Raw genomic sequence first — 18,137 nt, forward strand, 5'->3', positions numbered from 1 at the left:
CATACTGTAGATAAATCAACTATTAAGCAGAATTTGTTAATAGATATGAACAATTTTCTGATCCAATTCGTAAATTATGAACTATAAATTCAAATTAATATATAGTATCTACTATTGAAGTGATGAGAAGTTTAGCTTTTATTTGGTTTTTTTGGTTAGTTTTTTAGGTATAAAAGCTTGAAACCGTGACACAAATTATTTAATCAAAGATTGTCAATGGGAAGACCTGGGTTCTAAGGTGAAAGTCTAGTTTCGAATCTCTGTTATTTTTATAAAACTTTGATTTATCTGATGCAATGATTGTAGGCCCAATCACTATACTTTGAGTTTACTGGTCCAACAAATAAAAGTGGGATACACGATCATGGGATATGAAAAGATGGATAGAGAAGAGATTAAGAGTTGGATATATTTGTTTATAATTAAAATGCCAAAAGTTAAACATCCAGCTAACCAATCTTCCTTTTTTTGTTCATAATGCTAACTTTATTCTGTGCATGATTTAGAAACAAATAATTAAAGATGATTACCACTAATCTTTTTTATCAATTTTGATGGTAAATTTCCAGGAAGCACCGTTTGACTGCCGTTGAATTTTTATTTATGTAAAGGCAGTGGCTAGCCAGGCCAGCCGCCCTTTTTGAAATCGGAGATGGATAATCAATCAAACCCACCATTGAATTGTAGCCTTTTGATTTATTATCTATATCGCCACGTTTGATCCGATTTATGGGTGTTAAATCATATTAAACCCATGCTTAACTTGATTTTGTAATTTAATTGTTAAAAACAATTTTTTTTTAAATATATTTCTTGATCAATCATGCATTAAAAGTTTTTAATAACATTGAAACTAATCCAGCTTTATCTAGTGATTAGATTTTGTAAAAGTTATTTGCTATTATGTAATCATAATTAACTAATCTTAACTAGAGATGACAACTGGAATGGGCGAGACTGAATACCCTATTTTTTTATCTGTCCCTACAAGTGATATTAATTCTAGTTTCGGATCCATCCCTATTATAGGGATGATAAAGATTTTTCGTCTCCTCTTACAGAAAAAAAGTTTCTCCTTATCCCAGAACCTATAGAAAAAAAAAATCTTATTTTTATATTTTATAAATATAACATAAATATATTAAACAATAAAATTAACTAAAGTTAAAACAAATTTACTATTTTAAACGTCATAAATAAGATATATTAATGATCTTAATAGGTAAAATAAAAACATAAATAAATTTAAAAAGTATAAATAATCTAAAATAATAAATTAATGTTTTACCTATTAAAACCCAAGGGAGGTTTCAAGAGTCTGATGCAGCACCTTGAATTATTCTCCCTCAAGTTCTCTTTTCTCTTTTTCTCCCTCGGAACGTCTTTACATCCATCTCTTTTATACCTTTATCAGTTGAATGATCTAAATCAGAAATATAATAATATTTTGATACTGTGCTGATGGGTCTGATTCATCCATTAAAAATAAACCATTTGTGTTTTAATTAAATGATAATCACGCTTTTAAAGAAGTGAGCCTTTGATTAATCAGTGGGGCTGAAGGCCCTTTACTTTCTCTTTTTTCTTTGGTTTGATCAGAGTCTGTATTTAAGTATTGTTATCTCTTCTTTTTGTGAGTCCACAGGTTACTCGGCGTCCTTGTTGCGATATTGTCTCAAAGTTTTGGTGCAAAAGAGTTTGGTTATCTACTTTTCATTCTTCTTTGTTGAATAGTTTATTACTAATTATCTGCTTTTTATTTTACGTGCAGAATGGCCGAAATTAAGTATGATAATGTTAAAGATTATTCAAGCTACATTACATGTCATTCCTGGTGTCATTTTTGAAAGGGATACCCAGATTCACATGCAGTGCATGCCCTCTGCAATTCACTGCCTACTCAAGTTTATCAAGCATTGCTGCACTAGGGTTTTATCCTAAAACCTCTTCATCAGTTGTGATTCCAGTTGTTAATTAACATGGATGATATAGTTATGACTGGTTATGATGCATCAACTATTACAAATTGTATTTTATTTTCTTTGCTTGTGAGGACTTGGATTTACTCGACTTTTTCTTTGATATGGAAGTTGTTCGACAATCTACCACTCATATCTTTCTCAACGTTGTTACATAATTGATCCACTACTACATGTTTAGCAAGCTTGACTTGTGTGCTTTATATGTTATGCCTTTAGTCAGCTTGAAGACATCATCATCTATCAATAATGTCTCATTTCTTGACACTACACTCTATTATATCATGAGTGGTGATCTTTAATATCTTATCCTCGGTTGGTCTAATATTGCATTTGCTATATATAAGGTCACCCTATGACAGTATGCTCCTACTCATTGAGGTATGCCAACATTAAGAGCATTCTTTTAGTATATTAAGGGCATCTTATTTCATGGTATCACCTTTCATTGTGACTTTAATCTCTATCTTTTGGCTTATTCGAATGTTGATTGAACTACTAATATTTTCAAACAATGCTCTACCAATTGTGTTTATGTTTTTTGTGGTTGCAACCTTGTTGGTTGGATTGGTAAGAAACATGATATTGTATGTCGTTTTACTATATAGTCTAAGTACAATGTCCTCACTCATGTTGTTGCTAATGTTTGATAGTTTTGTTATATTCTGTGTAAGCTCAACATTCCTCTCCATTTATCTTTGCTTATATTTAGTGATAATCAATCCACTCTCCACATGGCCACCAATCTTGTTTATTATATTCGCACTTGACATATCGACATTAATCTATACTTTATTTGTAAATTGATTGTTCATGACATTCTTCATCTTTGACATATTCTTATAGTCTCTCAGCTTGTAAATATATTTACTAAGGGTTTGTCTCTTGCTACAATTGCAATGAATGTTAACTAAAATATATATTTGATTCCTGTGTATAATATTTCCTTATATTAGTTATAATCAATTGTAATTTGTTTTATCCTTTTTCATATAATTATTATTCATTTTCAAACTATATTATAATTGTATGGCCAAAAGACTTACTCCCACCCCAGGAATGGAAAAATCCTAAACTTATACCTATTAATTTACAAAAATCCAAATACCCACCCATCACCTAATTTATGTTAGAATTTTTTGTTAGAGTCAAAGGTAAAACTATCATTTTATCAAAAAATTAAAAAATAATAATTTTATCCATTTTCCCTCCTAGGTTTTGAAAATTAACATTTTACCCTAACCCCAAGTTTTCCAATTTTGAAAAGTGAAAATTTTCCCTCAAATCCATAAGTTTTGTTCTTCCTCTTCGACGACAATTCGACTACAATGACTCATCTTTGGCTACCATCCAACTACAGTAGCTCATCTCTAGAAGTTGTTTCTTCATCTTCATTGATAAAAAGACGTCTTTGTCTCTCCGTCTCTATCCAGGAAGAGACAAAGATCGAAGATCATAATCATGCAAACATTGCCTCTTGATATTCCACGATATAAACCAGATTCAAGAATAGCCCACAACAATTTAATAAAATTGCTCAATCTGGAAATGCGTAGGCCCAGGATAAAACATATGGAGGCCCAGAAGCTGGCCTCATCCCGGAATAGGGTTTTTCTCGCAAACTGGTATTAAAAGAGCTAGGGTTTACTCTCAATTCAAACGCTTAAATCTTCAGATACAGAGAGCCAAGGAGGCACAGCCATGGGTAAGTAAGAACAACGTATGGAAATAATCATACAATTAACTTGATTTTAAAACAGTTGCTTATTTGTTTCTTAAATGTAATAGCAAGAATCAAGGTTCATGAGCTAAGGAACAAATCGAAGACTGAGTTATTGAGCCAGCTGAAAGATCTGAAAGCGGAGCTCGCTCTTCTCCGAGTTGCCAAGGTCACTGGTGGTGCACCCAACAAGCTCTCCAAGATGTAAATAATCAATTTTTTGTTGTTCATTTGTTATAAATAAAGTCTTACGAAAACATTGATGTTGATTTTGTGATGAATTTGCAGTAAGGTTGTAAGGCTGTCAATAGCGCAGGTGTTAACAGTTATATCACAAAAGCAGAAGGCGGCTTTAAGAGAAGCTTACAAGAAGAAGAAGTTGTTGCCTCTTGATCTCCGTCCCAAGAAGACCAGAGCTATTCGTAGGCGTCTCACCAAGTATCAGGTATTTTCTTTTTAACTCTTGGTTTGTGTTTATTAATACCATTGTAGTAGTTAGTAGCAATTTAGTTTGACATTTCTTCCTGGTTTACATTAATGATTGCTTACTAAATTGTTCATTGATTCATGTAAATGGTTTTGCAATTGCTATTTTTTCTCTGTGATGTTTCTTTTGTTGTAGTTTTCTTTGTTTAAATGGGATTGATCAGTCTTTGAATGTGTGGGAGGTCAATTTATAAGTAGTAATTATGATCTTGCTCTTAGATAATAGTTACAATAAAACAAAAAGATATAATCTTGTCTGGTAATTTCCACCTTTTCATTACCACTCATTCTTCTTAACTTCTGTTCCTATCAATACCTCTCTTTTTTCTCCTTTATTTCACACTTACGGATACCTTTCCTCCATCCAAATTATAAGCATTCATTTTAAACCAACTAATTGGAGTTTCATTAAGTCTTTATCCAATTAAATGTCATCATTTCATACATGCATTTGTTACTGATCATAATTGTGGTTCGTTGGCTTCCCATGCAACTTTAGTCTTTTCCGATTTTTTAAGTCCCTTAGGCAATTATTAAGGTAAGAAGTGAAATATTGGTTTTCCATGTATTCAAATGGCAATTTTGTGAAGTTTACACAAGTGATGATGGTGCAGTATCGTTTCATGTTTAAATTATAATTGCCCTGGGTTAATGGGGAGAAAGAGAGGTGTGGAATTGCTACATTGTTATTATTAATGATAGAATTTTTGTTATGTTCAAACCATTGTGCAATTGAAGTTTCCCCAGAATGTGTTACTAGAGTCTTCTGAATTTTGAAATTGATAGACTTTATCTACACTTTATTTATGCTCATTCACAAACCTTATCTACAATTGTATGAAAGTGGAAGAAGACGAGGAATTAGTTTAAAGATACTCTCTTAGAAAGTGGAACGAAAGAAATACTGTATAACTTTTGAGATGTGGTAGCTTAAAAAAAGGGACCAGTTTCTAACTAGTTGATGTATATAATCCAATGAATTTTTAAACTGAAAAATGAATACTTTCTTTGATATTGTCAGTTAGTCGACTCAGAGTTTGGATTAAAACTAATTAATGCATGGGAGGTTGTATTCCATTTGAGTTTAAAATCTCATGTCACAATAACTTGCTCTATACACATGTTGATAATAATGTCTGTGATGTCTCTTTTTCGCTACTGCCTTTGGCATTTCTCCATGACTCTTGTTATTCTGTTGACTAATCTGATCTTGCCTATGCCTTTTGATTTATCTAGGCATCTTTGAAGACAGAACGTGAAAAGAAAAGGGAGATGTACTTCCCAATGAGGAAGTATGCGATTAAGGTTTAGGGAAGATTGGATTAGGAAGGATATTTTGATGCTACACTTATCAAATGAGATCACTATTGTTATATTAATTTTGTGGTGTTGAATTTCAGATTTTGTTTTTCTTACTCTTAATCTGTTTGCCTATCATGGTTTTCATAGTTTACTGTGTTGTCAGGTTTTTCTCCATAAATAGAACATCATTTATTTCTGCCCTTAATGTTTTATAGGCACCACCAAGTTTTCTTGTAAATCAAGTTAAATGTGTGATCGTTTACTCTTTTAGCATTTAAAACCTTTTCTGTTCTTAATCTTGCTGTGCTGGTTGCTAGGGTTGAGTTGATCCAGATACCTTATTGAAAACACAGGAATTGGAACCGGCCGGATTCTAAGATTTAAAACCGGAAACGGAACCGCAACCTGAACCTGTATCTGATTGGTTTCTGTTCTGGGTATCTGGTACTTGACACTGAGTTGGGGTGACTGTCTGCACATGTTTTTTTAATTTTTCTGTTAAGGAAAAAAACCTCCTAAATAAGTGAGTTTAACTAAGCTCTGGGAGTTCCGGTTCCAGGTTCTGCTGCATGGCTGCATACATGACGTGGAAGTTATTAAACATGTTTTCAAAACCAAATAAAACATTTGTTTTTACTGTAGTGAGTCAAATGGGTGAGCTGTTGAAGACTACATTCTAATTAGCTCTTACACTGCACGGCCAATGGCTTTTAGCCATTGGTGGAAAAGTATCTCACTAAACTCGCTCTCTCAGTCCAAACAGGAGAGGAACATAGACAGGCTAGTGCCAAGTGTTGGGTGAAAGTGGTAGGAGGGTGATAAAAGTTTTGTCGGGAGATGAAACCACCAAAAAGAGCCTGGCCGAACCCAAACAGGTGAGTCTAGGACTCGTGGAAAGCAACAATGTATGGTTGACCATTGGTCCTGATAGGCTGTGATTCGGTCCGGTTTCTTAGGAGATGAAATCCAAATCAGAATCAAAACCAATCGTTTTTTTTATTATAATTGGAACCAAATACGCCAATCAAGGCGGAAATATCTGCACAGCTGCTGACTATGTGGGGAGTTTTAATTGGCATGTGATTTGTATGCTTGATAGTTACTCTGTGGTAGAATAGAGCTTGAGTAAAGAGGCCTTTGGGTGTGAACACGTTTCTCTTTCCGCGGATTCATACATAATTATCTAACGATTTTCCAAATCCCCTTAAAAAAAAAAAAGACTGAATGACTATTCTAATTTCTCATCCGTCCATCAAAGTTAAATTTTCTTTTTAAGGTTATTTTTATCATTTAGATAGATAAGTATTATGATTTATATGGATTATATTTTCATTCTAACCGCTCCATGTTTTTATGTTTTCCTCCTCATTTCCTTTTTGTTATCTCTTTCATTTTTTATTAAAACAAAAAAGAGAATTTACGAATTGACTATTGGATTAGTTAATTACAATCTAACTAAGATTCGATTCAAATAGAGTTGGTTTGATTTTAAAAATCACATCAATTTAATTTAGTTTGATTTGAATTTATTTAAATAAAATTTAAATCGAGTTTGATTCGATAAAGACCCTACTTTGAATGGTTTCACTACACAATTTACAACCCGTTTTCTCTTGAAAGAGAGTATAAAGGTAACCTTATATTATATATATATATATATTCTAAGTTAGCCCTAGTCTAAAATTATGCCCTCCTTAAGACATTGATTTTGTAATTTTTATTTACGATTTGTCAGAGCACTCTTTTAAAGAGTCTAATAACATAATTACATATATAAGTTTTTTTGAACAGTAGATCTGACCACATTAAAGAGCCATTATATATTCAACTTTTAGTGCATATATTTTATCTTACATTAATAAATAACAAAATTAATTAATTGATCTTTATTATCATAACCATATCTATTTTACGTAAATCTCTAAATTACTTACGTGAAATAGTGACGAAATCCTTCATCACCAAATATATTTGAAAATTGAACGTAATTTTGTTAGATACATAAAGGACATTGTAAACTTGTATTACTGATTTACGCAACTATCAAATTGACAAGCTCAATTTCATGCACCTTTCCCTTGCTTGTATAATAACACTAATAACGATAATTAAATTAATTGTTTCATTAATTTATAATTTAATCAGTTTAATTAGATAATTAATCAGTACAATTTAAAAGGTGCTGCTTATTTGACGATTGTATTACTCGTATGATTTGTTTTAAGAATGGGTCAACAGTATGGTTGTCAAATAAATTTTGTGATGACAGACGGAGTCTCCCTTCAAGTATTCTTTATATCATTAATAAGGTGGACCGGTCACCTTTGTTGAACAATCCAGTTATTCTGAAAGGGAAACAAATTAATTAAATAAAACCCGGCAAGCCTTGGGACACAAGAGACCAAAAGTTTTGTCCGCTTGATCATGTTGACAGTCAGACAAAAACAGAGACATCAGTTAACTTGTTGCAGATGTGTACTCCCCCAGTATGATATCATCTACTTTAATTTGTATTTAAATGCAGAAGTGTTTTGACGGCCAAACAATTAAATTAATTAACGCACTAATTTAAGGAGTTTACCGTAATAAAGACTTTTATTATACATGCGGGTATATTATACGGTATAAATAATAATATTAGATACAAAAGAAGATATCTCATCATACAATTTGGTTATGATAAATGTACTACAAATATATAGCCTTAGTAGAAATGACTTATTATTAAATCTACTATTAGTTCAATTATTGTTTGATTAATCAAACATTAATATTAAGGATAATCTGATATAGACACTATTTTTGTGTCTTAGCGTTGATAAGATACTGGTTAATGAAATGATTTGATAATACGGTAACTATATTTGGTCAACGAAATGATTTGATTACATAATAATTGTACCATTAGTAGGCAAAAATTAATCTTTCATCGATTATCTATCATTTGAGTACTCATTATGTTTGCTAAAGGATACTTATAACCTATGAATAGAAAACTAATTAATTATAAATTAATCATTAGTGAATTCACTGCTAATATGATATAAAACTTATGAATCACATATAAAGGGGGTTGTTTGTTAAGATTGAGAAGTTTTAGGTTTATTTCATATAAGAGTGAATCTCACCAAATTCGATGATTTCAATCGCTATTAATGGATCAGTACAGGACAGCCCAATCCATTTAGGATGGATTCCACACACATGGTTGGACCCAAATGTAAGAAATCAAAGTTTTAGGAGCAAAAGGTAATAACTCAAAAGTTGAGCTATTACAATAAAATTTGTGAGATTTTGACCTAAGGTTGAATTCTCATATAAATTCAACTTTTTTCTAATTATTTCCTAAGTCAGCCTATTTTAACATTTAGAAAGAAAAAAAAAAATTCTCTCAATTTCTCACACAAAATTTCATTCAATCTTTATGTGCTAGCACTTGCGTGAGTCCTTGATAGCTTCAACATCATCCGTGGATATTTTGGAGTCTATGTGTAAATAAGTAGGAGCTTCCTTGCTTCGTGGGAATGTGTAGAAACATCCTGTTTGCAAATCTAAGTGGCGAACGCACCAAACAAATGGTACTTTCATAACATTATATGATTATACATGCATTGATTCATGGTTTCTTTTTTTTTTTTAATCCTACATGAAATGGATTTTGTAAAATTTTTAATTTTGCCCCTTATTTTTGCCACATAATTCATTTTCAAGGTTTACGAGATCCCTCATGATAACCCTAAATACTAAATTTTGGATTCTATAGCCAATGTTGCTAAAGAGTTTCTTGGTTTATCTAGCCTCAACCTTATATTGAAGTATTAATATAAGCTTAGCCCTAAAGCCTTACTTTGGTCATTTTTGAGACTGAACAACTTAGGAACAATGACATCTCCTACATAAGTTATCTCCCAAACCAATGGAGTCTGGTTCGTAATTGATCTATATTTTCTTGTTCAACTACTATTCTCCCACCCAACATCACCGCCCAAGAGTGATTGGCCAAATCGCAACCTAATCAATGTTGGTGATAGTGACGATGAATGATGGTGTGATGGTGAACGTGATGACAACATCACCCAACCTTCATTCCCACAACCGTATAAAACTTCAATGCATTATGATCCTCTCATAAAATTATGAAAGAATGGTGTGGTGGCAATTTGAATTTTAGTGAGAATATGCTGATGATAGAAAAAGATGAAGAGAAAGAAGAAATTAAACATCATGGAAAAAAATAATCAACTAACCTAATTATAATAAATTATTTAAAATTAATATAGAATATATTTGTAATTTTAATAAAATTAAGATAGATTAGTAATTAATATTTGTTTTAATTAGTAAGAGTAAATTTGTTATTTTATTAAAAATATTAAATTAGTCATTTATAATAAAATCAAATGGTTTTTATTAACAAAACTAAATAATGGTAAAAAAATAGATATTTTAAACTTAAAAGATGGAAAGCATTTAACAAAAATTTGGGGGGAAATAGTTAATTGGCCTACTCTTAATATAGTAAACATGAAAAAAAATTAAAACAACAATTACAAACAAATTTGATGTAACACTATTGATTTTGAACTCACGATAATTAATTTGATTAGATAATTTTAAATTAAAAATAAAATAATATTTATTTATATAATAATAAATATTTATATATTTAAAAAATATAAACATAAATTATTATTTTAGTTTGATACCCCCACAATGAGACAGGGTAGGTACTGAAATAAATTGGGGCTGACCGACCGGCATGTTGACAATGCGTTATTTATGCTTGGGAAACCGGCATTACCGCGTCAAAGGGACGGAGACTGAGACCGTGAATCGAGAACCTTCTGATTTACACAGCAAGTCTAATACTATAACTTAACCCCCACAGATTAAATCCTGCAATGCGGCTTACAGCTCGTCCGGTGGAATTGATCCGTTCAATGCATAAAAATTAACGATCAATAGAATAAAAACAATCAGAAAAGTTATGTTTATAATACATGTGCGCCCAAACCAATTTATTGACTTATATATAGTAAATAAATAAATAAATAATCAAATGAAGATAATGCTTAATCACAAAGCATTTATGCATATACAATAATTTACACCGAAATTAAGATATAATTTTTTTTTTAAACAAGAAACCCATTTGAATTAAATCATTACTTTCAAATGGGTTCAACTAGTTTAAAACACAAAATTTTAGCTCACCATTAATTATTATTATAACGAATTGACCCGATTCGATCTTGATATGGTTTAATATTATTAAAAAATTAAAAAATAATAAATAAATAAATAAAATAATAATTATAATATAAAAATTATTAAATGTTCGATCTCTAGATCTAATAGGTTATGTCAAAGTTACTTACTAATGTCTTTATTTAAGACCAAACAAACTATATCGAATATAATAAATTCTGAATTTAGTGATCAATTTTTTATAATCATTAAATCAATTAAGGAAAAAATGTGATATTATTAAATAAAATTTAAAATTATACTTTTTTTTATATATACATTTTTTTTTCACCTCTTAAATTAACCGTACTAATTTCCTTCCGTTTGTTATGATCACTTTCATGGAAACCTCAACGTCACTCAACGAATCCATTGTGGCAATTGAACGCACTCGGGGCCGGACCAAATAATCACGCATCTTGAAATACTTTTCTTTTTGGTTTTCTTCAAACAAAATCATATCCACACTTGATTGACCCACTCACCTGCTTTCAACGTAATTACACGTCCCCTCAGGCCAGGCTGTCCTTCTTGATATCAAACTAATTAAATTAAACTAATTCTTCATAGCAAATTAATAGAATAATATAATATTCACAATAAAAATAAATAAACAAATAATTTTAGATATTTAAATTAATTATAACAATAAAATTACGTATATAAATAAAATATATAATTTTATCTATAAATAATAATATATCATTATATAATTAAATATTAAATTAATAATAAAATAATATTTAATTATATAATAATAAATAAAAATATATACATAATTATATACTCAACATATATAATCACAGTATTACTCGTCGAATATATTTACTTTCGGTCTTTCGGCCGAAACATCCAACGTGGGAACGCCAAGGACGAATTGATAAATAATGAAATAAACGAAACGTTCTTATTCCGCGTAGACCAATTGATACAGTCAAATCCAATTTACGTAGGTTCCTTCCCGGACGCTTTCTCTATAAATATTTACTCGCTCTCACACTTCAAACCCAGTAGCGAATTATCCAACGCAACAAAAAGTTCTGTCTTCTCTCTCAACAGCCATTTCCTTTTTCGATAATAAGCGAAGAAAGGAAAAGAAAAAAAGGCCATGTTCTTCAAATCACCCTCCCCTTCAAGAATGACACCTCCCCCTTCACCTCTACATACCACCTTCTCAGAATCTCTTATGGAGGAGAACATCCAAATCGCTGAATCATTTATCTCCAAATGGGATTTAGAAACAACTACCGATGCCTGCTGCACCAGCTCTCTCTTCTCAGGCAACCGCCAAGAAGCCAAAGAGTTCCTTAAAGCCATCAAACACTTACAGTCCGCCATGCACTATTTTGTCGCCAATAATCCATCTTCAGATAAACTCGTTCGTTCCCAAACTCTCATGCAAACAGCCATGAAAAGACTGGAGAGAGAGTTTTACTACATGTTAAAGACTAACAGAGAATACTTGGACCCTGAATCTGTTTCCACTCACTCTTACTCATCAGCAGCTTCAAGAGCCAGTCTTTCGGATATGGAAGATGATTCGGAGGATGAATTTAAATTCGCAGCCGAAAACGTTTCTGACGCTGAACGTTTCTCTATTGCTGCCATGGCTGACTTGAAATTAATAGCTGATTGCATGATAGAGTTCGGTTATGGCAAAGAGTGTGTCAAGATTTACAAGATAATCAGAAAATCTATTGTTGACGAAGCGCTTTATCATTTAGGAGTTGAGAAACAAAGCTTTTCTGCGATTCAGAAAATGGATTGGGAACTTCTTGAGGTTAAAATCAAGAACTGGTTACACTCCGTTAGAACTTCTGTTAAAACGTTGTTTTACGGCGAGAGGATTTTATCTGATCACGTCTTCTCGGCTTCCGACACTATCAAGGAGTCCGTTTTTACAGAAATTTGTAAAGAGGGAGCTTTGACTCTGTTTGCATTCCCGGAAAATTTTGCAAAGTGCAAGAAAACGCCCGAGAAAATGTTTCGTACGTTGGACCTCTACGAAGCAATTGCCGGCCTCTGGCCCGAGATTGAGTCTGTTTTCAGCTTTGAATCAACTTCAGTCGTCCGATCGCAAGCTGTGAATTCTCTTATCAAACTAGGCGATGCTGTCCGTACTATGCTGGCGGACTTTGAAGCCGCGATTCAGAAGGATACCTCAAAGTCCGGGCTTCCCGGAGGTGGAATCCACCCCCTTACTCGCTATGTAATGAACTACCTTGCTTTCCTCGCCGATTATTCAGATTCACTTTCAGATATATTCGCCGACTGGCCGTTAGCGATCAATACTCCGTTACCAGAAGCTTACTTTGGGAGCCTGGAATCCGAGGATAACATTTCCTCGCCAATATCCATACGGCTTGCTTGGCTTATTCTCGTTCTATTATGCAAACTAGACGGCAAGGCTGTGTTGTACAAGGACGTGTCACTCTCTTACGTCTTCCTGGCCAACAATCTCCAGTACGTAGTCTCAAAAGCCCGTACGTCGAACCTTAAATTCACCCTCGGCGAGGAATGGATTATGAAGCACGAGGGAAAGGTGAGACAGTACGCAGCCAACTATGAGCGTGTGGCGTGGAGCAAGGTGTTTGCGTCATTGCCTGAGAATCCAACGGCTGAGATTCCGCTAGACAAAGTCCGAAACATGTTTCAGCAATTTAACTTGTCCTTTGAAGACGCCTGCAACAAACAAAGCGCGTGGGTTGTACCGGACCAGAAATTAAGAGACGAGATAAAAATATCGTTATCAAAGAGGATCGTGCCAGTGTACACTGCATTTTACGAGAACTATCGGGTAAGCGCGAGGGGGTTGGGGAATCAATCGTTTGTCAGATTTGCCCCTGATGATTTGGGAAATTACTTGTCGGATTTGTTTTACGGGACCGGTGGATCCGGTAGTGTTTCATCTCATTCCAGTCAAGGAGGACAGGCTCGTTGAACATGTTTGCATGCCGCCCAAGACGACTAGATTATTGCAGGCTTGGGTTCCTTTGTGATTTTTGACAAGAACAAAATAAATTGACAGGTGTACAGAGATGACGTATACGGAAGCTTTGACCGTTGGTATATTAAAAAATGAAATAAAAATTCTTTGATTTTTCTGATTGTTTAAATATTAAAATAATGCAGTTTGGAATATTGGGATCATTTTTTTTTTTTATCTTTCAAAGAGTTGAAATGGATGATATCGAAGAAAATCTATTTGATGAATTATTCAATGAAGTTTTGGCCCAATTATGGAAACATAGATCATTATTAATCTCTCTTCTAACTCAGAGAAATTCTAAGCTTACTTTAATTTAATATTAGTTTTAAATAACTAATTTAATATTAGTTGACCTTATTGAGAAATTCGGTTTATCATTAGATAATTAAAAATCTAATTTGATTAATTGATATTTTTGATTCAATTGATAATTGATTAATCCTTCGATGAATTTAGTTTTTATTTAGAGAGTATTTAATTTAGTAAATATTTTATTATTAAAATTCAAAGATATTTTTTAACGAGTAAATTTGATCTAATTTATTTAACTGTCAAAAGATAATTATTAGAGATTATTGAATGATAGTTAGAGCGTTATTTAAATGTTTAAAAACTATCATCTCAAAATAATTAACGCAAAATAAACAAAAGACTCTCTGTTATTCTTTCTGGCTATAGAAAAGAAACATAAATTAATGTCTCTAAAAAGGAATGTAACACATGGGCAAATGAGACCGTGAAAATGACTTACGTCAATACCTCGTATCATTTTCGAATAGGCTTTGTTGTAAACTAGAAGTTGGATACGTCAAATTTATGTTTATAGAATTTATAGAATTGATGTTTAACATGTCTAAATTGTTTCCAATCGATTACTATGTATAAATTATTATTATATTTGATAAAATTTAATAAAAAATAAAAAATATAAAAAATTATTATGTTTAGTTAATATGCATATAATATGTCTCTCTCATAAATATAAAAATGTAGTTTCCACAACAACAAATTAGCTTACCACATAAAACCATATTCTATAATAATCATTAGGTTACTAAACATATTGTTTCAATGAGTAAAATGTAAATTTCATGGCAGTAAATATTATTTTACCAATCGATTAGATTGCTAAATTGGAACAAAGTTGCATGTCCATCTAACAGCTCGAGTTTTTGGCTCATGGAACAAAGATCTTAAATTTGAGCTGACACGAATTAAAATCATATTAAAAATCTTCTAATATTAACATAATTTGAATTATATTTAAATTGACATGACACGACTCAAATTAACTTAAACTATATAACAAATTATGTCATATTAAAACACAGTCCATATGACTTTTTTTGGGTAATTAAAGTTTATATAAACGAAAAAACACAACAGATATATAAAGGAAGTTCTAATAACAAACAAAGTTCAATTTTGTGGGTGGGCCTAGACCCATTCTCCTAATACTACGGGTCTGCCCCTGGTTGTCACTGTTGTGAATTTTTGTTTAGAGAGAAACAGCAGGAAAACGAGTTGATCCCACAAAAAAATAATTCAGGCCATGTTCAGATTAGTTTGTATCAAATCCAATATGGCCCAAAACATAGATGAGTTGATCTGAACAGAGCCCAAATAAAAATTTGTATAGAAAACTTAATTCTAATATAATTTTTTATGTATCATATCGGATTAATATGTCGTGTCTCATGAATAATTATTCGAGCCGATTGGGGATGCTGGACGGTCTGGGCTATCTTGTGGTCAAACCAGACGAATTGGATTGAGATCGAGATCAGGTTATCCCTACTTCAATCCAATTCTAACTGGTTTGGGTATTGTTGATCCTAAACAGATTGATTTCCATAGGGCCCAATCCTTTTCATCATCTCTGTTTCTGACAACTCCATTTTAACGTGAAAAAACAACTCATCTCGACACATCACATATAAAGATTTATAATATATTTCAGTTGCATGGAATGTGAGCTTCAAGAGAGGCTTTAAATTAAAAAAAGCAAAAAGGTGTAAACCTTGTTGACGTTTCAGGTTAAATAATTGGCCTTGATAAAGGAAAGCATCACCCAAAAAAACATTTATAACAGGCTGTATTTGCTTTTTATATCACGGGATTTTCGCCATTGAAGTTCTCGGTACTTAAATCGAAAACAGGCAGGTCCATACAAATGGATATATATATATATATATATATATATATATATATATATATATATATATATATATATATATATATACACACACAAAAACACTCATACAAATGAAAGAGATGTCATGATTGATTTCCGGATAAGGATAGGTTGAAAATAAAACCTTAGACAAGAAAATGTAATTTTCTAAAACATAATTTTGAAAAAAATTTGTTACTTTTTAAATTAAGAAAAAAAATGAAATAAAATTTTATTATTTTTAATATATTACTAATTAAATGATAATTTTATTTATGAAACTAATTGATTTTATTAATTTTAACAACTCACAAATGAGAATTTAGATTTTTAATATTTATCAGATACCAATTTAGGATTTCAATAAACCTTATGTGAGAATAAGTCTTTTGGCTCTTTTTAAAAGACCAAAATAGTATTTTCCACCCAAGTTTTAATGATAAGACAAATGTACACCCACGAGGTTTGAAAAACGCAAGGTCCTATCTATGGATTAACTTCTGTTAAGTTTTTTAATATACGCAAGGGTAAAATTATTATTTTACCAATAATATTAAAAACATAAATTTCATTGAGTTTTCTTTCTTAGGTTTTAAAAACTAACAACTTCACATAATCTTAAAGTTTTCAAATTTTGAAAAGTAACATCGTCCCCTCTCTCGAAACCTAGGGTTTATTTTCTTACCTTCTTTGGCCATTTGCGATGATGCTTGAACCCACACACAAACTATCATTTCTCTGATGCAAGGAAGAGTTGTCTAGAATTGATGTGTCTTCGTCGCTTGTTGGAGTGGGTGAGAGATAATAGTCAGTGTGTTCGCAAGCAAAAAGCATCGTCGTTGGTGGCTAGAGATAATAGCTGGAGAGGTTAAGAAAATAAATCCTAAGTTTTTGGAGAGAGAAAATGTTACTTTTAAAAGTAGGAAAACTTAAAGCAGAGGTGAAGTTATTAATTTTTAAAATTTAGGAGGAAAACTTAATGAAATTTATATTTTTTTAATATTATTAATAAAATAACGATTTTACTTTTATTTTTAATAAAAAATTTTAATAAAAATTAATTATAGACAAGACTTTAAATTTTTTAAATTTCATAAATATGTATTTATTTTGATGTTAAAAATTGGGTGAAAAATAGTCCTTTGGCCTTTTTAAAAAGCCGCCATATTAGATAATTAAAAGTAAAACTTGATTATTAGAGCCATCTGAGCACATGCCAGACAACAGCTATGGACCCATGGTAAGCACCGATCTCGCTACTCCAAACAGAAAGGGAAACTTGACACAAGGGTTAACCAAGTGACCTTATGAATTAAGGACAGTTTGGTTTTGATAATTTGGTGAAGATGCTGTGAGATGGGCGCCCTTAGAACTTATTTATTATGCAGTTTCTTGTCATAGTTGCCATGAATGCACTTGTAGGAATTGAGATGACATATGTCGTGTCGTTGGACCCGAAAGGATGTTGATGACACCGAAATTTAAGTTGAAATTCTGAGCAATAATTTTAGCTCATTCGGGGCATTCTGCATGGTGCTGTTACTGATTGGCCGCTAATAAAACTTTATATATCGCAAAGCTACGGCTTGTGGATTGTGATGGGGCAGAATTATTCTATTTGCTCTGCCAAAATAACAATTAAGGCCAAACGACTATTTCCCACCCAAGGTATGCTGTAATGACAAGTTTCCCCCCTTTAACTATAGAAATACCAAACACCCACCCATGGCCAGTTAAAAGTAACGGGGTTAAGGGTAAAATTGTCATTTTCTCTATAATATTAAAAAATAAACTAAAATATAATTTCCTTTTCCCCCCCTAAAGTTTGAAAACAAAAATTTTCCCCCAGCCTAAGTTTAAGAAAATGGCAGTTTCACCCTAGGGTTTGGTTTTGAAATCTCCGGCGACCTCTCCGGCTCCGTTGCCGACGGCTTCTCCCTCCCGAAGAATCCTCTCCTTCCGGTGATCGGTTTCCTCCCATTTGGAGGCCCGATCGTCGCCGGAAAAGCGGTGGGAGACGAAGAACTTCGTCGGGGAAGACGAAGTTCTTCGTCTCCCACCGCTTTTCCGGCGACGATCGGGCCTCCAAATGGGAGGAAACCGATCACCGGAAGGAGAGGATTCTTCGGGAGGGAGAAGCCGTCGGCAACGGAGCCGGAGAGGTCGCCGGAGATTTCAAAACCAAACCCTAGGGTGAAACTGCCATTTTCTTAAACTTAGGCTGGGGGGAAATTTTTGTTT

At 32.4% G+C, this 18,137-nt stretch overlaps 2 protein-coding genes across 2 annotated transcripts; both read left to right on the top strand.

Annotated features, from left to right (window-relative positions):
* Positions 1-3,526: 3,526 nt before the first annotated feature.
* LOC123225052 (60S ribosomal protein L35-like) lies at positions 3,527-5,692 on the top strand. The gene is made up of 4 exons (XM_044648899.1): positions 3,527-3,684; positions 3,768-3,903; positions 3,988-4,144; positions 5,422-5,692. Exons 1-4 carry the CDS (start codon positions 3,681-3,683, stop codon positions 5,494-5,496), a joined length of 372 nt encoding a protein of 123 aa, XP_044504834.1. The 5' UTR covers positions 3,527-3,680; the 3' UTR covers positions 5,497-5,692.
* A 6,029-nt stretch (positions 5,693-11,721) lies between these two features.
* Positions 11,722-13,993, top strand: LOC123225064 (exocyst complex component EXO70H1). The gene has a single exon (XM_044648909.1). It carries the CDS (start codon positions 11,843-11,845, stop codon positions 13,673-13,675), a length of 1,833 nt encoding a protein of 610 aa, XP_044504844.1. The 5' UTR covers positions 11,722-11,842; the 3' UTR covers positions 13,676-13,993.
* Positions 13,994-18,137: the final 4,144 nt, after the last annotated feature.

Source organism: Mangifera indica, chromosome 9 (genome assembly GCF_011075055.1).
Source record: "Mangifera indica cultivar Alphonso chromosome 9, CATAS_Mindica_2.1, whole genome shotgun sequence".
Lineage (NCBI taxonomy): Eukaryota > Viridiplantae > Streptophyta > Magnoliopsida > Sapindales > Anacardiaceae > Mangifera > Mangifera indica.